This window comes from Sciurus carolinensis, chromosome 16, assembly GCF_902686445.1.
Source record: "Sciurus carolinensis chromosome 16, mSciCar1.2, whole genome shotgun sequence".
In the NCBI taxonomy this organism is placed as follows: domain Eukaryota; kingdom Metazoa; phylum Chordata; class Mammalia; order Rodentia; family Sciuridae; genus Sciurus; species Sciurus carolinensis.
The window spans coordinates 53,230,088-53,253,815 of NC_062228.1; the positions used below are offsets into that span (position 1 = coordinate 53,230,088).

At 53.6% G+C, this 23,728-nt stretch overlaps 1 protein-coding gene and 1 non-coding gene across 2 annotated transcripts; both read right to left on the reverse strand.

Annotated features, from left to right (window-relative positions):
• Nucleotides 1–521: 521 nt before the first annotated feature.
• Nucleotides 522–2,253, reverse strand: LOC124966451 (translation initiation factor IF-2-like). The gene is made up of 2 exons (XM_047527707.1): nt 2,116–2,253; nt 522–1,962 (listed from the first exon to the last, which is right to left on the reverse strand). Exon 2 carries the CDS (start codon nt 1,701–1,703, stop codon nt 915–917), a length of 789 nt encoding a protein of 262 aa, XP_047383663.1. The 5' UTR covers nt 1,704–1,962; nt 2,116–2,253; the 3' UTR covers nt 522–914.
• Nucleotides 2,254–6,179: 3,926 nt separating this feature from the next.
• On the reverse strand, nt 6,180–6,253 carry Trnaw-cca (transfer RNA tryptophan (anticodon CCA)). The gene has a single exon. It is a non-coding gene; the product is annotated as a tRNA-Trp (tRNA).
• Nucleotides 6,254–23,728: the final 17,475 nt, after the last annotated feature.

The following is a 23,728-nucleotide window of genomic DNA, read 5'->3' on the forward strand; positions in this document are numbered from 1 at the left end:
CTTGAGATCCTCCTGCCTCAGCCTCCTGAGTAGGTGGGATTACAGGTGTGCTCTTCTTCCCGGGCTCATTTTACTTCTTGTTGGAGTATCTTTACTACTATTTGTGTGTGTGTGTGTGTGTGTGTGTGTGTGTGTGTGTTTTCAGTGCTGGGAATCAAATCCAGGGCTTCACACATGCTACGCAAATGTTCTACCATTGAGCCACACCCGCGACCTACTCCCTACTAATTCTTTGAGAGTGTATCTGTAAATAGCACTTTTTTTTAGATTTTCATCTGAAAATCTCTTTTGTTCTCTTATTCTCACAGTTGGAATCTGGAATTCTGGGTTCTTAGTTCTTTTTCTTGCAAAGTTAGAAGCAATTGCTGTTCTTTCTCTCTGACTTCTGGGTGGCCTCTGAGAAAAGTTTTGACCCACCTGATCCTCCTTCCTTCACAGACAGTCTCGTCAGTAAGTGTAATTCCACACCCACCCACCCCAGGTCACTAATTAGCAGCGTGACCCTGAGCCAGCAACTCATTTCTGTATGTCAGTCTGCTCATCTCTAAAATGGGTATAACAACAGTACAATTGTTACCAGGATGAAACTAGTTAATATGTGTAGAGTGCTGAGAACCGGGCTGGATCCGCAGTAGAAGGTATATTACTAGGATTTGTCAAGTTTGCCTTTGACCTAGTCCTGGGAGGTGGGGCTGGAGCTGCCATTGCGTCACAGTTCTCCACCCAGGACCTCCACATGGGGCTTCCGAACCCAGGGTCCTGTGGATGAACCCAGAACAGAAGCCCAGCCCTACAGAAAGCCCACCGCCAGCCTCAGTTTCCCCATCTGCAATTGCTGAGGACTCAGTAGGACCAGCGTCGGGTCTCGAGATGGACCCGTTCGCTCACCCCTCGATACCGATGCACTGAGCACCTCAGGTGCCCGCCCGCTGGTGGGCCCTGGGGCGCAGCTGCGCAGTCACCTGCTGTGCACCCGGCCCCGGCATCATTCGTTCACTGGAAAGACGAGAGAACCGAGGCCCGAGCGGCTTAAAGAAGCACCACGCATTTGTGTCCCTGAATCCCAGGGCGGAGAGCGTCGGTGGGAGGCCACCAGGGGAGCGGGGCACGACTCGTCCCCGCGCAGCCGGGGAATGGCACCGCCGGCGCTGCCCCTGCAACTCCCGCCGCCTGCGCCAGGGGGCGCCGGCGCGCCGCCAGAAGGTTTGGTTGGGGGCGCGGCGCCGCGGGCAGAAGCTCCCGGAAGGGACCGTGACTGCAGCTGGCGCTGGGTCCCCGCCCCGTCCCGCCGGAGCGTTTCCCGCCACTCGGGAGCAGCACAGCCCGCCGCCTGCGGTCGGCCTAACTTCGAGCGACTGGGGAGGGGCGCGCGAGTGGCCCCGGCGGTGCCAAGCTGGCTCTCTACGCGCGTCCCTGCCCCGGGAAGCCCCGCCGGCACCCGGCGTGACGAGTTCGAATCCCGGCGTCCCCGCGGAGCCGCGTCCTCGCTCCAGACGCCCCGAGTCCACCGTCCAGCCGCCACCCAGCTGCGCGGGCGACGGTGGGACCCCGGGCCGCCCCTGGTCCCAGCCCCAGGTCCCCCTGCACCCCGGAAGGGCTGAGAGCTCGGGGCCCTGGAGGCGGGGCGCGGCCGGGGGCACAGTGACCAGGCCGGTGTCCCCGCCGCCTCTAAACTTAGCCGCGGTGACGCGCGGCCCGGCCATCGCGGCGGGGCCGGGGACGCAGGGGGCCCGAGCGGAGGGGGGCGGCGCGGCTCCGCGAGCCTCTATTTATAGCGCCCGGAGCCCGAAATAGCGCGGAACCGAGCGGCCGGGATGACGCGGTAGCCGCCGGGGGCTGACTCACCCGGGCCCAAGCGGAGGCCCCCGGATGGGGGACAGTGGAGGCGCCTGGACCCGACCCTGCACTCTCCGGGACGCTTTTTTTGCTGGGACATCCCAAGTGAATAAGACGTGGGTGGATCTGCAGCAAAAGTGAAGAACTGCAGCATGAGAGGTTGAAGTTGGCTCAGAGGTGGAACTTTCACCCAAGAGTCCAGAATTGAGGAAGTCTTTAAGCAAAAAGAGTGGTTGGGAAGGAAAGAAGTTAAGCCAGATATACACATCTGTTTCTCACCCACAGAACTGAGGCGTTTTGGAGGTAGAGGCCCCTGCTCAGTCTTCGTTCCAGTCTTCGTTTGTCATGACTCTGCATGCTGTTCCCACTCCCTAGAATGCCTTTCCTGCCTTCTCAGCCTTTGAGAGCTCACTCACCCTTGAGGACCAGGAACTGAGGGCAACCTCTTACAAATAGAAAATCCGCGTGGGAAGCCTCACGAGGGCTGAGCCAGGACCGCATGTCATCACCGCGTCCCTAACACAGCACAGGACAAGCCTCAGGAGGAATTAACTGCATGAATAAAAAGTGTTAGTAAGAAAATAAGATGAGCCTCCTGAGGTTCCCTAGCAGTGTTTACTGTATGCTAGAGTGAGGGCAGCCTCCAGGTGACCCAGGGCCTCGCCAGGGCCCTCCTGGTATCAGCCAAGACTCAGAAACTGAGTGAGGGCCAAGCCCCACTGCCTGCAGTCAGGACTGACTCTTGAGCCAAGGTCACCCAGCCCCAGAGGCATTCAGTTCCCAGGAGGGGGCGGTTCTCAAAGTGCAGCATGCGGAACCCTGGGGGTTCCCCTTCCTCTCGAGGATGTCAGCATTATCATCATAGACCAGGGGCAGCGCCGCGCCTGTAATCCCAGTGACTCTGGAGGCTGAGGCAGGACGATCACAAGTTGAAGGACAGTTTGGGCAACTAACAGGACCCTGTCTCAAGTAAAAAATTTAAAAAGGGGCTGGGGATGTAGCTCCGTGGTAGAGCACCCCTGGATTCAAGCCCCAGTACCCAAACCGAACGTATTTGCACATATACGTATGCATACAACACCTTTCTCAAGAATTTTTGAAAATGTTTTTTCATTGAAATATGGTACATTACAGGAAAATTTATTTTTTAGCAACTCAATACATATTCCCTACATTGCTGTTTTATTTTCTAAATACATAAACATTGATAGTTATCACTTACATCAACGAAAACCCCTCAGTCATTGTTAAGAACATAAGGGAGGCTGCATATGGTGGTACCTACCTGTAATCCCAGCAGCTCAGGAGGCTGAGGCAGGAGGATTGCAAATGCAAAGCCAGCCTCAACAATTTAGGGAGACCCTGTCTCAAAAAAATAGAAAGGCCTGAGGATGTAGCTCAGTGATCAAGCGCCCCCTGGGTCCAATCCCTGGCACCAAAAAGAAAAAAAGAACATAGAGGAGCTATGACCAAAAAGTTTGAGACTCTCTGAAATAACCATCGAACAAGCCTGGTGTCATGAAGGACAAAAATGTGGGGGTGTTGTGGGGCGCAGTGGCACACACCTGTAATCCCAGCGACTCAGGAGGCTGAGGCTGGAGGATGGAGAGTTCAAAGCCAGCCTCAGCAACTTAGCGAGGCTCTAAGCAACTCATTTTAAATAAAATGTAAAAAAGTGCTGGGGATGGGGCTCAGTGGTTAAGTGCCCCTGATTCAATGCCCAGTAATCCCCCCAAAAAAGATTGTTGGGTGTTGTGTTAACAGGGTTGGGGGCAGAGAAGGCTCCTCTGTCAAGGAGGAGTTAAGAAGGGATTCACCGGGTAACTGGGATCTGCTGGAGAGCTTCCAGGCAGGAGAAGCCCCGGGGCCGGAAGTTGCTCAGTAGGTTTGGAGGTCTCTGTGGCAAGAGCAGAGGAAGTTGGGGGACAAGAGCTTGACAATTAAGGGACAGACCATGCAGGCCCTTGAGACTGTGGCATTTCATTCCGAGTGCAGAGTGGGTTCTAGAGACAGCAGGGGTGGAGCAGGAAGCCCAGGGAAAGGTCTCGGGCGCTGGAGGTAGAGTCTTGGGCCCAGGGTCCAGGTGCAATGGCCAATATGAGCCAGCAGGGCAGATGTGGGAAGAAGGTCGAGGCTTGTCACCGAGCACCTCAGGGTGGGAGCAACCTTCGAGGCAACCCAGTGGTGACGACAGGTAAGCAAGAGGGAACTTGGGGCTCATGATCAAAATCTGAGCCACCGTCACACAAGCTGCATTACTTTTCTAGTTTATGAGTGCTTATAATTCTTAGCTGGTTAATAATATTGAATAAAGTTGACTAATTCTCTAACTGGCAACCTCGCCAAATTCTCATCTTAAGATACTTTGTGGATTCTTAGGTTTTTCTTAAAAATGATCTGAAAAGCAGTTTTACCCAACTCCTTCCAATCTTTACATCCCATTTATTTTTCTTGTCTTATAGCATTTGCGAAGACTTCCAGACTTATGTTAAACAATAAAGTTGATTGAGTCTCCGTTACTCCACACCACAACCTTCTGAGATGACTTATCTCACATTTTACCCATTAAAATGTGGGGTGTTGTGTTATACACATTTTACAGAGAGGGAAACTGAGGAACAGAGAGGTTAGGCTTTTGTTCAAGGACACACAGCATGTAAGCAACCAAATCAGAACTCCACTCAAAGGTTTTTTTTTTTTTTTTTTAGTACCAGAGATGGAACCCAGGGGGTTTAACCACTGAGCCACCTCCCCAGACCTTTTAACTTTTTTTTTTTTTTTTTTTGTTTGCAGTTCTGAGGATTGAACCCAGGGCCTTGTGCTTGCGAGGCAAGCACTCTACCAACTGAGCTATATCCCCAGCCCCTTAACTTTTTATTTTGAGACAGGGTCTCACTAAGTTCCTTAGGGTCTTGCTGAGCTGCTGAGGCTGGCTCCCAAATTTCTATCCTCCTGCCTCAACCTCCCGAGTTGCTGGTATCACAGGCGTGCACCACCACACCTGGCTCACATGTGGTTTTTGGGACTGGTTCTTGTGACTTGTTCAAGGTGAGAGATGCTGACAGTGTAAGATCCACATTGGATTTTAAAGACATAGAGTGTTGAAATGCATGTAAAAAAATCCCCTTAATAATTGCCATTAAACTACAAAGTTTGCATAGTTAAGGAAACAAGTAAGAGCATGAAGAGAGAGCCTACAGAATGGGAGAAAATCTTGGCCACCTGCTCCTATGATAGGGGATTAATATGCAGAATATACAAAGAACATAAAAACTTAACACCAGAACAGTAATAATAATAACTCAATCAATAATTGGGCAAAAGAACTAAACAGAAACTTCTCAAAAGTAGAAACACAAATGGTCAAAAGGTACATGAAAAAATGTTCTACATCTCTAGCAATCAGGGAAATGCAAATCAAAACTACACTAAGATTCCATCTCACTCCAGTCCAAATGGCAATGATCAAGAATATGAGGGCTGGGGAGATAGCTCAGTTGGTAAAGTGCTTGCCTTGCAAGCACAGGGCGCTGGGTTCGAGCCCCAGCACCGCAAAAAAAAAAAAAAAAGAATATGAACAATACATGCTGGTAAGGTTGGGAGGAAAAGGTACCCTGAACATTGTTGGTGGGACTGCAGACTAGTACCACCACTCTGGAAAGCAATATGGAGATTCCTCCAAACACCAGGGATGGAGCCACCATGTGACCCAGTGATCCCACTCCTTGGTATTTTCCCAAAAGATCTAAAGTCAGCATATGCAGCAATACAGTGATCAGCCACCTCAACGTTCACAGCGGCACAATTTGCAATAGCTGAATTATAGAATCAACCCAGATGCCCACTAAGAAACTGTAGTATACGTATATAATGGAGTTCTACTCGGCCATAAAAAATAAAATTATGGCATTTCCCAGTGAACGGATGGAAATGGAGAATATCATGCTTAGTGAAATAAGCCAAACTCAGAAACTCAGAGGGTCAATGTTTTCTCATATGGGGAAAGCTAGAGTAAAAAAAGGGGGAGGAAGGATAGGATAACATAAAGAATCAAACAAATATAAATTAATAGACATGCAAAAGGCAGCCCAATAGAGGAAGGAGAATAGGAGAGGGGAGGAAGGTGGAGAGGAGAGGGGAGCACCATGGACAGAAATCGATTCCCAAGCACGCACGAGTTTGTTGGGATGAACCCAATGACTAGGTATAGCCATTAAGCTCTAATTTTAAAAATTAAATAATAATTGCTGGTAGTGAGGTTATATCCAGTCATATAAAACACAACAAAATGATTCCTACATTTTTAAAAATAATTATTTTTATTTATTTTTAAACTTAATTTTTTGCAGTGCTGGGGACTGAACCCAGGGCCTTGTGCTTTGGAGGCACACACTTTACCAACTGAGCTACAACCCCAGCTCTATTTTTAAGCTTTTGTTTATTCATTTATTTTCATTAACTTTTTTTTGACAGTGAAAAATTTTTTTTTAGAATTCTTTTCACACATGTATACCGGGTAATAATATCTGTCTCACAATCTACTGTCCTTCCATCCCAACCACCCCACCCCACCCCTCCCCTCACTCCCCTCCACATAATCCAAAGTTCCTTCATTCTTCCCTACCCACCCCCCACTATGGATCGGTGTCCACTTATCAGATAAAACATTCAGCCTTTGGTTTTTTGGGATTGGCTTATTTCACTTAGCATGATATTCTCCAGTTCCATCCATTTACCTGCAAATACCATAATTTCATTCTTCTTTAAGACTGAGTAATATTCCATTGTATGTGTACCACAGTTGCTTTATCCATTCTTTTGTTGAAGGGCACCTAGGTTGGTTCCATAGTTTCGCTATTGTGAACTGAGCTGCTGTAAACAATGATGTGGCTGTGTCACTGTAGTGTGCTGATTTTAAGTCCTTTGGGTATAAACCAAGGAGTGGGATAGCTGGGTCAAATCGTGGTTCCATTCCTAGTTTTCTAAGGCATCTCCATACTGCTTTCCAGAGTGGGTGCACCAACCTGCAGCCCCTCCAGCAATGTCTTAGTGTGCCTTTTCCCCACATCCTCGCCAACACTTACTATTGCTTGTATTCTTGATAATTGCCATTCTGACCAGAGTGAGATAAAATCTTAGAGCAGTTTTAATTTGCATTTCTCTAATTGCAAGAAATGATGAACATTTTTTCAGATGTTTGTTGATCCATTGTATTTCTTCTTCTGTGAAGTGTCTGTTCCTTTCCTTAGCCCATTTATTGATTGGGTTATTTGTGGGGGTTTTTTGGTGTCATTTTTTTTGAGTTCTTTCTACATCTTGTATTCCTACATTTTCTACACATTTTTTTAGAAGTAAAATCACACTTGTGAGTTGGGTGGGTGACATACACTTGTAGTTCCAGCTACTCAGGAGGTTGAGGCAGGTGGGTTATACATTCAAGGTCAACTTTGGGAATTTAGTGAGTCCTTGTCTCAAAAAGAAAAAAAATTATTATTATTTTTTTTTTTTGTATCAGGGATCTAACTTAGGGGCACTTAACCACGGAGCCACATCCCCAGCCCTTTTGAAAATATTTTATTTAGAGATAGGGTCTAGCTGAGTTGCTTAGGGTCTCAATAAGTTGCTGGTTTTGAACCCTTAATCCTCCTGCGCCACTGAGATTACAGGGTTCTTGAAGGAGGGCCAGTTGCCAGCAGTTCCAGGGGCCAGGTGGAGTCGGATCTTGAGGAGTGAGGAAGTGCCCAGAGGGCGGGCAGAGGCATACTGGAGCGCGGCTCACTGGGGAAAGACACACAGTGGCACACAGTGGAGTGAGAGATGGGATCAAAGAAGGTGGCAGCATCCGGGCCACTTGGGGTCTTGTGGATCAGAGGAATGGAGGACTAGGGAGCCCCAGCAGGCTCTGAGCAGGAGAGGGACCTGACAAGGGTGGGTCTGCACTTTAGCAAGGTCCCTCTGGATCAGAGGGGGGCAGCATTGGGGAAGGAGACCAGGAAGGAGGCTGGCAGGGTGTGAAATCTTTAAAAGTCAGACTGGAGATGAGTGATGAACCGTGGGGAGGCTGGAGGCAGGTGGAGGCCCAGGCCTCCAGTCCAGGTGAGGGCAGGGTGGTGCCTGAGCCGGGAATCCTGGGTGGGGCAGAGGCACAGGTGTTCTGGGAGGCCCTGCGGTCAGGGTGAAGCCCAGTGCACACCCAGGGGGAGGCGTTCAAGAGGTGGCTGGATCCGGGGTCCAGGAGCAGCCAGACGCCATGTGCACAGAGGGTACTGGGATCCTGGGCGGAGAGGGGGAGGGTGTGCTGGGACAACTTCACTGCACTGGACCGAACCTTTATGTCCCCCAGTTTCATCCGAGGAAACCCTAACCCCCATGGGGGGCTCTTGGAGGCCGAGGCCTTTGGAAGGTGGCCTTATCTTGAGGGCGGGGCCCCACAAATGGAATTAGGAACCCCAGAGAGCTCTCTTGCCACCACAGAGGAGGTAGCCAGCGGGCTGATGTGGCCCCCACGCCTCCCGGGGCTTTCTTCCTGAGTCCTGTCGTAGAAAGCCTTGACCTCTGAGACCTGCGGGCAGCGGGTTTCTCCAGCCTCCGTGGACCCAGCAGAGGCCTGGAACGTTCCCAGGGACAGACGGGTGTCCATGCTGTCACACACACTGATAGAAACTGGCCCCAACCTGGGCCAGGTGCCTGGGGTCCCCAGATCAGCACAGCCCTGGGTCCTGGCCAAGGCCACAACCCACCCGGAGCCTCTGGCTCTCAGTGTCCATCATCAGCGCCCACTGCTGCCCACTCCCTAGGTCCCCTAAGAAATGCTTTGGATGGTTCACCCTGTGTGTAACCCATCTTTGAAATCCGAATGGGTCCCATTTCAGGACACTTTGGGGCTCTCCCGGTGGGAATTCCCCTGCTGCCACTTTTGGAGTGACCCCTACCTTGGCTGCTGCTGGATGAGACAAGGGCCATCTAGGACCTGGAAGACCCCCGCCCTGTTGGCCCCCTGGGGAGGAGATTTCCAGACTCTGAACTGGGAGCAATGAGTTCCTGTTATTTCGAAGCCACCCAGTCTGCAGTACTTAATTGTAGCCACCATTAGCCAGCAGTGGCTGTAGACATGTCCTAAGAGCCCAGGTTCTCAGGCAGGACTGCACCTGGGGACTTGGAGTGCCTGCTCAGAGCCCACACAGGGAGCTGCCTGGTGAGGGAGCCCGGATGCTTGCCCACAGGAGACATGAAAATTCCCGACCAGCCCAGGCCTCACAGGGTCACTGCCTCAGGGTACAACCTTGTATACCCAGGACCAGTTCTTGGGGATCATGGAGAGGGATAGGGAATTAATCAGGAGTCTCTCAACCTCAGATGCAAACTGGTTTAGGACAATGTATTGACTCTGCAAAAAAAAGTCAAGCAGTGCTGGGTAATCCCAGCCAATCAGGAGGCTGGGACAGGAGGATCTCAAGTTTGAGGCCAGCCCCAGCAATTTAGTGAGGCCCTAAGCAACTTAGAGAGACCCTGTCTCAAAATAAAAAAATAGAAAGGGCCCAGTACCAAAAAAAAAAAAAAAAAAAAAAAAAAAAAAAAAAAGGTAGTAACCAGCTTCAGTCACGGCTGGATTCAGGGGTCCAACTGATGATATGAAGTCACTGTCCCTATTTCTCTGTGCATTTTCCCCCCGGGGGCAGGCTCTCCTTGAATAGCAAAGATAACCTCAGAAGCTCTGGACTCACATCCCACCTTCTTGGCAATCCCAGAGGTCACCTACCTGACGGTCCCACAGCCATCATTAACTGGGCCCTGTGGTGGGGTCCGTTGCTCAACCCTGAATCAGTCACTATGGTCAGAGGACGGACAAACCAGAATGGGTTGATTAGTTGGGCCTGGGTCACACGCCCTTCTCTGGAAAGGGAAGATGAGGTGAGTCCCAAGACAACCAGGTGAGCTGAAATTTAGAGCGGGGGAGTTTCCCAAAGACCGCGCTGGATGGCGTGGCAGAGGACTGGCAAAGCCACAGAGGCCAGCGCAGCTAGGAGGTGGGAGAGATGGGAAGCAGGTTTCCTATGGGCTCAGGGTTATGGGAAGAGCATGAGGTTCAGCCTCCAGCGAAACATGCCAATGCGACCTTCCCGTGCCCGGCACTGAGCAGGTGCGGAATAAAGGGTAGCCGTATCCCTAAAATGTCCATCAACATCTACTAAAAATAAGTGACGTCCGTATGCTGAGAGGAAAGGTGCTCGCCAGCACAGGAGGGGACCAAGGTGAAGGCGAAGGGCCTGGGGTGGGGGCTCAACCCCCGCTGGTCCCTCTCCAGGAGCACGAGATAGACTGAGGTGTCGCCGTGCTAGGGGAGTGCTCTGCTCGGAACCACAGGCTGCCCTCCTCTTTATTGTAATGTCATCCTACCTTATTTACCCTACGGTGCTTAAAACAATCTGAAATCATTTATTTTCTTTCTGCCCCCGCCCCAGGCACTGGAACCTCAGTCCCCTGAGCGCAGGGATCTTGGTCTTGTTCACCACTTGGTCTTGTCCCCACAGCCTAGCGCGGTGCCTCACACCGGCAGGACCTTGACAAATAAATCTTGAATGACTAGATAAATATTACGAATAGAACCAAAGAGTGCTGGGTCACACGCTGTGATCCCAGCGACTTGGGAGGCTGAGGCAGGAGGACCGCAAGTTCTAGGTCAGCCTGGCCAGACCCTGAACCTAAATAAATAAATAAATGAATGAATGAAAAGGGCTGGGGCGCAGCTCGGTGGTGGAGCACCCCTGGCTTCACCCCAGTGCCACAAAACAACCAAACTGCCCAGAGTTCTGAGGGGTAGTGAGCGCCCCACCACGGGAGGCATCCAAGCGGACGCTGAGTGATCGTCCCTTGCCATGCACTCGAGTTAATTCCCGCCGCGGGGTCCAACGCTGGCCTCAGTTTCCTCATTGTGCCGAGGTGCCGGGACGCTCTGGGCTCCGCTCCTGCCTGCCGTCCCCGCGGGCGCCGCCAGGGGGCGCAACGCCGCCGCCACAGCTCGCAGTCGGCGCCCGGCGGACGCGTCCCGACGTCGCTGGAATGTTCTGCGCGGCGGCGGCGGCGGCAGCCGGCTCCGAGCTCCGGACTCCGGGAGCGAGCTGCGCGTGCGGCGCGGGTCGAGCGCACGGAGCGGGGACTCAGGCGCGCCCCCGGCCGCGGGGCTCGCGAGGGGCGCGCACGGCCTCGGGGACCCGCGCGGCGCAGCGTCCATTTTTACCCCAGCGCCGCTAAAAATAGGCGCTGCGCTGGGAGCGGAGCCCGAAATAGCGGCCCCCAGATAAGGCAGGACGACTCAGCGCTTCCGGGGAGCGGAAGGGAGGCAGGAGGGGGAGCGGCCTGTCCCCGGCGCCCCCACTCCATCCATCCCGCCGCCACGCTCGCCTCCCGCCGCGACCCCAGCCCCCGCTGTCGCTAGCCCCGCGGGTCCCTGCCCTCCTCGCAGTCCTGTCCCCCAGCCTCAGCCTCACCTCCATCCTCATCCCGCAACCTACCCTACTCCTGCCCTGTTCTCCCATGTCGCCCATCTCGTGCCCTCCGGAGTGTGCTCCTATCCCAGTCCTCAAACCCAACCCCTGGGGGTGGAGGGTCACAGGAGGTCCGAGCGAGGCTGGCGTGAGGGTCCGACTTCTCGGTCTGTTTCTACAGAGGGCAGCTAGGCTTAGGTTTGGGTCTGGGGACTTGTCTCAGGTGCTGGGCAGGGTTCATCCTGTGGCCAGAGTTGGAGCTTATGCTGGGGATAGGTGCAGTTCTTTTGTGACTAAGTTTAGGGTCTCTGTGTTCCCAGAGTCGGGGTTCAGACTGAGACCCATTGCTTTGGTCACCAATCTTAATTCCACCAAGGTTCTAAGCTCCTTTCCAAGTCAGTGATTGGATACAACAGCTCCAGGCAGTGGGGACAGTCAGAACCCTGCCAGATCTCCCAGGCACTAGAACCTTCCGAGACCCTTCCCGTCCTCATGTTCCGTGACTTTCAGTGCCTTCGCCAGGAATCATGCCTCGAGGATCTGCGCTGCATTTTCCAGCCCTTCGCTGCGACTTCTAGTCTCTAAAATGGAACTGCCCTGCCTGTGTGGCTCTAGGAAGGGGACTACACCAGACAGATGTTAGTTCAATGACAATATAGGCCCAACAGCTTGGCTGTGGATGGGAGGCAGCCTCAAGGGGTGGTTCCTGGGGACCAAGCTTCAGCCAGGTGTCAATTGCTATGCTGTGTGGATAGGGACCCGCACACACAGTGGGATAGGGCTGGAGTACCCTGTAAGGCTAGAGGAGTCATGTAGTTGGGATCAAGGAATTACCAGGCTGGACCAGACCACACAGGGCCTGGTGGGCCAGAGCGAGGAGACCCCAGCGGCACTGGGGAGCCAGGGCCGGGTCTGAGCAGGGCAGGTCTGCTTTAGTGAGACTCCTGGTTGCCTTGTGGAGGTACACTGAGCAGAGGGCCTGAACTTCGGTGGGAGTGGGAAGTCCGGGAGGTGGGAAGGAGAAGGGAGCAGGGTTGTTATTTTTTATTTTTTAATTTTTTTGGCTGCTTTTAGTTTTTATGGTGCTGGGGATCAACCCAGGGCTTCAACATGCTGGGGAGCCCTCTGTCACTGAGCTGCAGCCCAGCTGGAGAGAGCAGATTTGAGAGACTGTGAGGAGGCACGAAGGACCAGATGTGGTGACTGAGTTGCTGAGGGATGGGGACACACTGGAATGAGGCACAGGTCCCACTCAGATGGGGTCCTTTCAGATGAGGCCTGGAGAGGGACGCAGCTAGTGTGGGTGGAAGGGCTCCAAGCAGGTTCAAAGTCAGTCCGGAGATGGTCACTTTTAAATCTTTTTGTTTACTTATTTTTGACATAACATTTGTACATATTAATGAGGTGCAATGTGATGGTTTAGTTCATGTATATATTGGGTAATGATCAAATCAGGGTAACTAGCATATTCACCACCTTAAACTTTTAGTTTTTATTATTTCTTTATGGTATCTACTTTTTAAAAATTTTTAATTTTTATTTTATGTTACTTTATGTTTTGCTATTGGGAGGTGAACCAGAGGTGCTTAGCCACTGAGCCACATCCCCAGTTCTTTTTTTTTTTTTCAGATGGGGATCTTAGTTGCTTATGGCCTTGCTAAGTGCTGAGACTGACCTCAAACTTGTGATCCTCCTGCCTCAGCCTCCTAAGTCACTGGGATTGCAGGCATGCTCCACCAAGCCTGGCATGGTACCTACTTTTTAATGTTTTAACAAACGCAAAAGGATGTACCTTGAAAAAATAAATTTCAGTGGACATGATGGCACACACCTGTAATCTCAGCAGCTGTGGAGGCCGAAGCAGGAGGATTGCAAGTTCAAGGCCAGCTTCAGCAAGTTAGCAAGACTCTGTCTCAAAATAAAAGAATAAAAAGGACCAGAGATGTAGCTCAGTGGTAGAGTGTCCCTGAGTTCCATCCCCAGCAGAAAAAACAAAAAAGTAAATTTCCCTCCACCCTCTAATCCCAGCTTCCCAATGGTAACCCTTTCTTATGTGTATGGCCAGTAGGATTCATTGAGCTTCCACAGTGTCACCCACCTGTGCTAAGTCGTCACAGCAGTGAACCCGCTGGAGTCACCCTCCCTGGGTTAGCCAGATACCACTGCCATGCCCATTTTAGAAAGGGGGAAACAGGCTTGGAGAGGCACAGGTACTGACTCTGAAGGTTTCTCAAAATTGGAGGCCTGGATGAGATCAGAGAGGCCGGGGCACAGATGCCAAGGACCTGGGGAGAGGAGTCAGGATTCCAGGAAGGCTGGCTGGAGGAGTGAGGGCGGCAGCAAGGCCCTTCAGCCCCTTCTGAAGGAGGGTTGGATGGAAGTAGATCATTCCCTCTGGGAGGTTGAGGTACCATCAGCAGCAGGGCAGTGCCCCCTTGGAAGGCCCCCAGAAGTGTTTATGTGAGGAGAGTGAGGTTGCATGATGACATCCTAGGGACACACCTCGGTGACAACACAGCCGGCTGTGTATGACGTCTGAGTGATTCTCCAACTGGCTGTTACAACCAGCATCTCTAGTCATGCCCTGTGGGGGGGATGAGAATGGGAGGAAATGACAGGCGGGGGGGTGGGGGGGACTGAAGTCACGCAGAGGATAGGGACTGAGGAGCTGAAGGACGTGTTCTGTCCTGTGCACTAAGGAGGTAGACCTCAAGGAGGGGCCGCTGGGACCAGTCACAGTTTGGGAAGGAGTCTTTCCAGGGACTTTAGGGATCAAGGACTCCAGTTTTGTTAATTGCTGATTTGCCCATCACCTCGACAGTAACTGGGACAGAACAAGTGCTCAGTGCATCTTTCTTGAATGGACGAATCAAGTGAAAGGAGTCAGCACTCTCTGGGACTCAGTTTACCCTCTTGGCTAAAAGCCGTAGTAATTGCCTCGAACAGGGGCGTCGCTGAGCATACCCGTGCCCACCCTGGTCTCAAATCCAAACCTCCTTTCTCAATTGGGAAGCGAAGGAGCAAGAAAAGGAGTTCGCGCCTCGGGTGGACCCGCCCCTTGTGACGTCACGAACCGCTCCGGGATCCCGACCCAGGCCCCGCCCTCGGGATGGGGGGAGGAGAGGAACCCGCGAGCCCCGACTCCAGCCGCTTCCCCGGGAGCAGGCGTGCCTGGCAAGGTTACATAACCCGTCGTCGCGTCCCCAAGGACGTCGCCGGACGTCCTGGCTAAGCCGGGGACAATGGGCGGCTTGGCCATTGTCCAGGAGTCTGGAAGTGGCAAGCCTCCCCGCTCTGATTCACCCTGGTTTCCGGCCGGTTTCGGCCTTCTCAGGGATCTTTGTCTCCCCTAAACCCCACACTACCTCCTAGGCCCCCTCCGCTGCAGCCTTTCCCGACCCGGCACACAGCTGTCCTCTATGCCCGCACTCCCGGCCAGGCGACAAGTCCTCCCAAACTCCTTGCCTTCCATCGCCACTTGTAATTCCCTAAACTTCCAGTTTCCCACATCCTTCGTTCATCCACCAGGGTCTCTTCCGGTTCCATAAACTATCCCCACTATTCTGTCCCTGTCCTTCCCGTCCCCTCCCTAGGCTCCCGAATATTCCCCCGGTGTCACTCTGTCTTCTCCGACTCCTCCCCCTTTCCTGAAACTGACCCCTGATCGACTTTCTCGTCCGGGAATCCCAGCTTCCCAATCCTTTTTCGTCTCCCCGAAACTTGCCCCAATAGCCCTACCTCGTCCCCCTAGTCCCGTTCCTCCCCCTTCCCCAACGTGGCTCCCCAGGGCCCCTCCTAGGCTGCCCGCGCCCCTCCCGGCCGGCTCCCACGACGGGCGCAGGTTCCCATGCAGCACTCGCGGCGGTGGCCCAGAGACCCAGTTTGCAGAGGCAAAACATCGGTCTCCAGGCAACAGGCCCCGCCCCGCCCCGGGGCGGCGCGGGGGCAGGGCAGACTGCTCAGCCGCGGGGCCCGGACTGGGAGCGGAGCCTAGGCAGACGCACAGAACCCCCGGCCTCGGTCTCCAGAGGCCTGGCACACACAGACCCCCAGCCCCGAGGCTGCAACTCGAAAACAGGACCCCGGAGCCCAAAACTTGGAGACGTACGTGGAAACTTTGGCCACAGTGTGCTGTTCAGAGGCGTAGAAATAAGGAGAGACCACGCGAACAATCAACAGTCGAGCAAGGATGGGCCCCAGAAATAAGCAGAGATGGTGCGATTAAAAATAGGCAGCCCTCAGACCCGCAGGGACGCCCCTGATGACGGGACAATCTATCTCAGATCTTCACGGCCTTCGCACTCTGTCCCAGGGACTTCCCCTTGTGGACTCTCAGTTTCATAGCTATAAAATTGGGGACATTAATACGCAGCACTTAGCAAATAGATCTGTTGCGAAGATTTAGTGAATTCCCTCGTGAATTCTCAGACCTAGCACCACCCCTCGCACATACCATTCTTCATGCCTTCATTCAACGATACTGCATCTGCTCTATGCCAGGCACTGGCAAGCACTGTGGGCATAGAGCAGCCAACAAGACAAAGATCTCTGTCCGTTGGGGAGTTTACCCTTTGGGAGTGGGAAGGGGGATTACCTCCACACAAATGTACAGTAAATACATACCAGTGAGCAAACTATATAGTCCTCTGGAAAGTAAGAAATGCTGGGGCTGCAGAGAGGGAGGGTTGAGGGCTGTCACTGTAAATGAGGTGGCCACGGAAGGCCTAAGTGAAATAGTTGAGCAAAGACCGGGAGCTGGTGAGGAAGAGGCCATACAGATATCTGGGCTGTGCATCCTGATCGGAGGGAACAGCAAGTTCAAAGACCTTAAGGTGCGAACATGTCTGGTCTGTTGGAACAGGAAGAGGCCAGGGTGGTGTAGAGAACAAGGGGAGGCTGTAACAGCAGATGAGGTCAGAGAGATTAAGGGGCCACTGTGCATGGCATGGGGAAGCCTTTGATGAGCCTGGAATCCTGGGAACAAAAGAGGGGTGTGAGTTGATATGGATTCCAACAGGATCCCTCTGGCTGTGTGGGGGGAACAGACTTTGGAGGACAAGGTGGAGGCAGGAGGCAACTACAGAGGTCCTGGTGGGAGGGGACTTGGACTAGGACATAGTAGGGATCCAATTCAGGAGGTGTTTGAACTTGGAGCTGCGGAGTTGGCCAATAAGCACATTCCTGGCAAGCCCTCAGCAGATGGCAACAGTTACCATTATGTTAGTCACCCCATCCCCATAGAAGTCATTACCTTCCCCATTTTACAGATACAGAAACTGAGGCCCAAAGAGGTCATTCAACTTGCCCAAGAACTCATGGCTCAGTCTGGCTGCAAAGATGGGCAAGTCCAAGTCCATACATCCAGACGTAACATCCTCAGTGCCCGGAGCTACACCCAACCCTCCACTTGCCCATGTGGGTCCAAGGACTCCTGGGGCAGTACCCTCATGGGCCACACCCAGGAGGGTGTGGTCTGGACCCAACAGGGAGAATGCTGCCTGACTGGTGCTCAGTTGTCAGGTAGTTACCCTGCTGGGCCAGGACACTTGCTCAGAGGCAGGCAGTCACATGCTGAGAGGGTGCACCCAGAACCTCCCAGCCTGGCATCTGCCTCCCACACCAAATCACAGCACCCCTGTGCTGCTTGCAGAGACCTGTTAGACACTGTCACACATGCCCACAGAGATGTGGCCCTCTGCTCTTGAATTTTCAGCAGGTGTGCAGAAGACACAATTTTTTTGTCTTTATCAATTTACTTCCCTTATCTTTCTCCTTCCCTCCCTTCCTCCCTCCCTTTCCCTTTTGACTGTGTCTCTGCCTTGCTTCCTCTAACATCTTTGTCTCTAACCCCACCTCAACCCCTGCTCTACCCCTTTTGCTCCTGCACACTCAGGATCCTCTCTGTGCGGGGCAGTGACTCTTATCTATGGCTGTGTAGCTCATAGAACCTCACCTATTATGTGGCCTAAGAACCTGGCACTGGGATAAATATGTAGGGGCCCCAGGCCAGCAGTTCCAGCTCGCTGCTCAAAACCACCCAGGAATTGTCTTACATACCAATCCCTGGGCCTCTTTCCATGAAATTCTGACTCGCAGCTTGTCTGTGTGGGATTGGAGAAATCCACCTTTAAAATGTTCCTTGGGGCAAGGGGTGGGGGCGCATGCCTGTCATCCCAGCAGCTTGGGAGACTGAGGCAGGAGGATGGCAAGTTCAAGGCCAGCCTCAGCAATGGTGAGGTGCTAAGCAGCTCAGTGAGACCCTGTCTCTAAATAAAATACAAAATAGGACTGGGGATGTGGCTCAGTGATCGAGTGCCCCTGAGTTCAATCCCTAGTACCCCCCCCCCGCAAAAAAAATGTTCCTTGGTGATTGGGATCCCTACCCATCTGTACCTAATTTTGCAGATGGGAAAAGCAGAGGCCCAGAGAATGGAGGGCCCACCCCAACATCACACAGCAGTCAACCAGAAGGGGATCCATGCTGCTCAGATCTTCCTTAGACTCTCTTTGGGAACAAGTTGGTGGAAAGTAAATAACAAAATAAGAGAGAAAGGGGACTGGAATGGAATTCAGGGGAACAAAAGAAAACAGTGACAGAGACAGAGATGGTGAGAGAGAGATTAGAGAGACAGGAGTCAGAAAGCTGCAAAGAGATGAGACCCATTAAGAGTCAAACTGAGAAAGACAAAAACTACTTAGGGTCCAGAGAAAACCCATCCCCCCAGGATAGGTAATGTTTTTTTGAACCAGACAGTTTACATGTGGCCCATGCTTTGCAGGCCCTCCTTCCTACAAGCAGTCAGAGGTTTGGCAATCTCAGGCTCACCAAGCCAGGTCCCCTCCCTGGGCCTGCTATGTAGGATGCACATTAAACACATTTATATAACCTGCCCTCTGTGCAGAATCTAGGAGTTTTACATAACGACGTAGCGCCATGAGTCATGCCATAGACATGGGGCACTGACCTGACACGCCCAATGAGAGGGGACCCCCGCCCAGGACTGTTACCTGCAAGTGACTCTAAGAGATGTAAGGCATTCCAGGTTTCACCGAGAAGTAAATAGAGAATCAGAGAGGGCAAGGCACTTGCTTGGGATCACTCAGCAAGGATTTAACAGGACAAGGATTCAAACTGCATCTGCCAGTATCCAGTGCTCATCCTTAACAAGTGGAGAAAATAATAAAAACACCACTAATATGCAAAAACCCCAGCACTGATTTCACTGTGCTGCATTAGTACCTAACAAACACTTCATTTATTCCAAAATTAATTAAGCCTATTATATACAGAGCACTTACTACGTAGTGCCTCACAGAATTTCATAAAGTCACAATTCTGGAGGTGTGTGTTGTTATCAGTCCCTCTTCAGGAAGGAAAGAGGCTCATAGGAAGTCACAGGTCAAGGTCACAAAGCGGATATTTGAATCCACCTACTCCCATGCATATCTGCCGGCAAGTGTACCTGTGCTCTCTGGCAATCAGTATCACACTAACATCTCACATACTTCAGTTGAAATAACAACAGCTCTCGCCTCGTGCCTCTGTCTCTCTCTGTCTCAAAGGGTCTAACCCAGCCTTCAAATCCACTAAACCCCTCGATGCCTGGAAGGAACCCTATTCTCTCCCTGAAAAGCTGGGTCTCCCAGAGCCACCAGTAAAGTGCACCTGCCCCTTTAAGAAAGCGAACAGTCGGCCGGCGTTGCCAGGCAGCGCTGCGGCGGTTGCTAGGCAACGTCAACAAACCACCGGGCTGCCGCCGTCCCCGTGCGCTCCCCCCTCGCCCGCGCAGACGCGGTGACGCGACCGACTGTGGAACGCCGTCGCCTAGCGACGTGAGGGTTGTTTGTCCCCGGCCAGGCGGCGCGGCCGCACCGCTCGCAGCCAGGACAGGCCGGGGCGGACAGACGGGCCGACCCGGAGCCCGGGAGGGGGGAGGCTGCGGTGATGGAGCGGGGGAGACCGGGCCCCCAAATTGCGGGTTTCCCTGTAGACAGCCGCCGTCTGCTGGCGCCCGCTCCTCCCGTCTGCCCCGGGGCCGCCTCCGTTCGGGTGTCTGTCCGTCGGCGCCCCCTCCTCCCCGGCACGTCTGTCTGTCCAGCGCCTCCCGCGCGGTGACTGTCTCATCCCCCTAAACAATAACAACCCGGAGAGGGACAGGCGCACCTCTCCGGCCTGCCGCTTTGCCCTCACCTCCAAGGTCTCTGGGAGCACTATTTCGACTAGGGCCCCAGCCGCGGAGACGCGGCACCGGGAGCAACCTGTCGCGCGCACTCCCGGCCGCTGAGCGCTCCTTCCCGTGCGTTCCGGTCCCATCGCGCGGTTCTTGCCTGTCTCTCCCAGCCTCTCTCGTCAGATGGTCGGCTCTCAGCCACTCCATCCTGTGTCCGGGAAGCTGTCCACAGCAGAAGGTCCTACTAACTCATCCCCACTACACACCCCCAACAAGCCCCGTCCAGCAGCTTCATGTGATCAGGGCCGGGCCGAATCTCAGCACAGAGAAGCTGGGTGTGTGACTGTGTGAGTGGATGTGACTGCAGGTGAATGCAGGATGGAGATCTCTTGCACATCTGGGGATCCTGCACCAGAGCAGCTGAGGCGTCCACTGAGTGACAGTAACTGCCCCAGTGAGCCAGCAGCTTCTGGCGTGTGCTTTTGTGTATCAGGGTGTGTGGACGTTGGTGTTGTGTATGTGTGTGTAGTTGTAGTCTTTGCACGTGGGCATATGTGTGAAACAGAGTGTGTAAGGACCTTGGACATCTATGGTTTTACCTCAGGCTGTGCATTTCTGGCACTCCGTGTATGTCCCCGGGTGTAACTGCCAGGACCTGGTGTTTGTGTGCACATGATCTCCTGCGGTTCCCTCCCCAGCATTTATCACAATTTCTGAATTAAGGACCCAGGCGTCCGTGTCCAGTGCCTGTGCACTGTGAGTGATCCTCCAGGTGGACTGCTGGCAGAGTTCATACAGAAAGTATTTAGAAAGTGCTTGGCACAAAACAAAATGTCCAAGATACCATCAGTCTTGCTTGCCATAAGAATTGTGAACCCTTGTATGCATGTGTCCACAACCTGCCACTAGTTCTGTGGTCCTGAGTTAGTGGGTACCAAAGTCTGTGTGGGTTCCCTTCTACACAATGAGCATGTTCATGGACCAACCCCAGGGGCAGCTGTGACCAAATGAAGCTGTGTCTGGAAGTCTTGACCCCACAGCAAGTGAGCACTCAGTGTCTACCAGGCCAGTGCTGATCATCACTGTGGAGTGCACATGCTGGGGAAGGCAGGTAAGGATTAGGGTGGAATTTGGGGAGAAGGGCTAGAGGTTCAAATTCCCCAATGGGACTGGGAATGTGGAAAGTCAAAGAGACAAGAAAGTGCACCTGCTGAAGCAGGTTGGTAAAAGAGCAGACTCCAGAAAGGACTTCCTCCAAGGACTGTTTGGGAGTCAAGATACTGGAGCTGTCTGGAAAGTTTGGTGGAGGAACAGAAACCAGATAGAATCTTGCAAGTTGGAAGAAACACCAATAGCAATAAAAATAAGGCACGACAAGCAGACTCTACTGGGGGGGGGGTGCTGATTAAATGTTGGTTGTAGGTTTCCCCTCCCTGTGCTGCATTGAACCCTGGGTTTCATATTCACTAGGCCAGGGCTCTACCATTGAGCTCGATCCACCCCCAGCCCCTGGCTAAAAGCTGAATGGCGGATTGAACGGCTGAAGAACTATCAGCCACAGCCCCTGGTCTGAGGGGCAGGTGGGGCTGTTGCTGGGCCCTGGCCTCGGAGACCCTCTCCTGCCGCCCCAGCCGGAGGTTCCCACAGCGCCCGGCCACGGAGGGTGTGGAGGGGGCCAGGAAGGGAGTGTCGCCGGCGGCCGGTAGCGGCCTGCTGGAGAGCTGCCCAGTGTCTGCCGGAGGAAGAGGGCAGCTCGAGCCTGAGTCACCTCGGAGAAACCCCGGCCGCATACCTGGCCGCTGACATCACCCGGCCAGGGCACCCCTGGTGGCCTAGACAAGCGGACTGAATCACAGACGGAATTCAGCCACCCTGGGCGCGGGCACGTGGCCGGCTGTGACCCCCAGGACACCCCCGCGTGGCCGTCTGGCTGCGGAGGCGCGCAGGCCGCATGAGGGTCAGTGAGGGGGCATGGGACCTGAGTCAGGGACAGGGTGGCTCAAGCCAGAGACCACCTGGCCGCAGGCATCCCCGCGGTGCAGGAAGAGAAAGTTAAGGGAGGAAGGCGGTGGGTGGGGAGGCCCCCGGCGGGTGAGGAGGAAGCCCGGCGGGCGTGACGGGAGGCTGTGGCTTGTGGGCAGCGGTGGGTGACCCGCGGTGTGGGATGGGGTCTGGGTATTTGCGCAGAGAATGGAGAAGTTTAAGGCAGCGGATCGGAGAACAATGGCTTCAGCAGACAATGCGTGCAGGAGCCCACGCACTTGACCCAGCATGGGAGGCTCTGGAACCCCACTACACACAGCCTATAGGTCGGGCAAGTCCCCTAAGGCCCCAGTTTCCTTATCAGTTAGTGGCAGTAAAAATCATCACTATTTTGTTTGATAATCATAATATCCGATTACATCATTATTATTAATAACTTACACGGCTCATACTTCCTGCAAGGCACTGTTTTAGGCCCTTTGCCTGTCGCTGGGGATGTCTTCAGCGGTAGAGACCTTGCTTAGCACACTTGCTCAGGCCCCGGGTTCCAGCCCCTGCACCGGCTGGGAGCCAGGCGTTATCCTCCTCACTCTACAGATGAGCTCACGGTGGCTCAGAGAAGTTAAGTGACTTGCCCAGTGTCACACAGCTAGTCTAGTGTCCTCCTCCTACTTTTATGGGGAGGATTAAACAAGAATGCAGTGGACCTGTAGTGCCTGGGATGGCGCCTGGTACAAGGTTAGTCTTCTCAATTGACTCAGTTGTCATTATTGTCATGTAATTTCCATCCTTAAGTCCAGATGGAAAGGACTCCAAAACACCCTCACCACTGTGGTCCGGTCCTACTTCTTAGCTACCACAGTCCTGCCTGTTGTCTTTTTATTTTTTTTTTTTTGACCAAGGATTGAACCCAGGGGTGCTTAACCACTGAGCCACATCCCAGCACTTTTTATTTTGAGACAGGGTCCTGCTAAGTTGTTTAGAGCCTCACTAAATTGCCGAGGCTGGCTTTGAACTTGTGATCTTCCTGCCTCGGCCTTCTGAGCCGCTAGGGTTACAGGCGTATCTCTTCTTTGGACTCTCGTGTCCACAGTTGGGAGAAAGTGCTTCAGGGGATGCCCTCCTCACCCAGATCTCAGAACTAGGCAATGGTCGCCTAGCCCCACCCCCACCAGGAAGTCCTCCAGGCTTGCTCCAGCCTCACCTAGCACTCCTGCCAGCCAATGCCTGGAGTGGCTGCAGCCAGTGACGCCCCATCTCACCATCACCCATCACCCCATCAGCATCTGGGTTGATGCAGCTCCCCACAGGGAGGGGGCAGACAGCGGCCCTGGGCCAGGGCCTGAGACAAACCGGCATCGGAGTGCCTCTGAGCCTTCCACTTAGTTCTGTGGCTGCAGCCGTGCGCGCACCTGGGTATGTCTGCCCTGCCCTGCCTGCGAGTCCACGTGTGAACTGCGTGCGTGGTTGTGAGTGTGTGGGGGAGAGGCTGAGCCATGGCGGGAGCCGGGTGTGTGACCGGAGTGTCCGGCGCCTGGGGTGCCTAGTTCTGCAGGGTTTGTGGACCAGAGCAAGTCAGAGGGCCTTTAGGGGCTCTCGGGACTCCTGCGCTGCGACTGGACCGCTGCACAAGCGTCGTGTGTGGATCCTGAGAGATCCTGTGCGTCCGCGTTCTGGGTGTCCCCGCGGTGTGTGTGGACAGGTGTGTGTCGGGCTGTGAACACCACTGAGTGCACGTACAGTGTGTGTTTAGCTGTGCGTGCGTGATGGGCGCGTGCACAGCCATTTGAGCGTCGACACTCTCCTTACACCTCGACTGTCCACCTCTGTAAACTGGCGGCCCTGGGCAGACATCCTTCCGTTTCCATGGTTTGGATTCTGCAAACCAAACCCCCTTCCTCCCACCCAGCCAGGAAGCCCCCAGACTCCAGCTCAGCTCAGTTGCTCCTGGGGCAGAGCAGGTGGTTCACCACCTGGACTCAGCCCCCTGGCGGCACCTGGTTGGTGACGTCCTCACCTGTGGTCCACAGCAATGGCAAAGCAAGATAGGCCCGGACACGTTTCTATCCAACGTGGTCAGGGCCTAGGAATCAATAACGAACGGCCAGGATTCGTTTACTCCACAAATATTTCCTAAGCACCTACGGAGTTCCCTGCACGAGGCTAGGGATGTGGCAGTGACCAGGACAGTGTCAGTCCAGCCTGTCTACAGTTATGCACCCCACAGAGCTGCAAGCAGGAGTCTGGGACGAG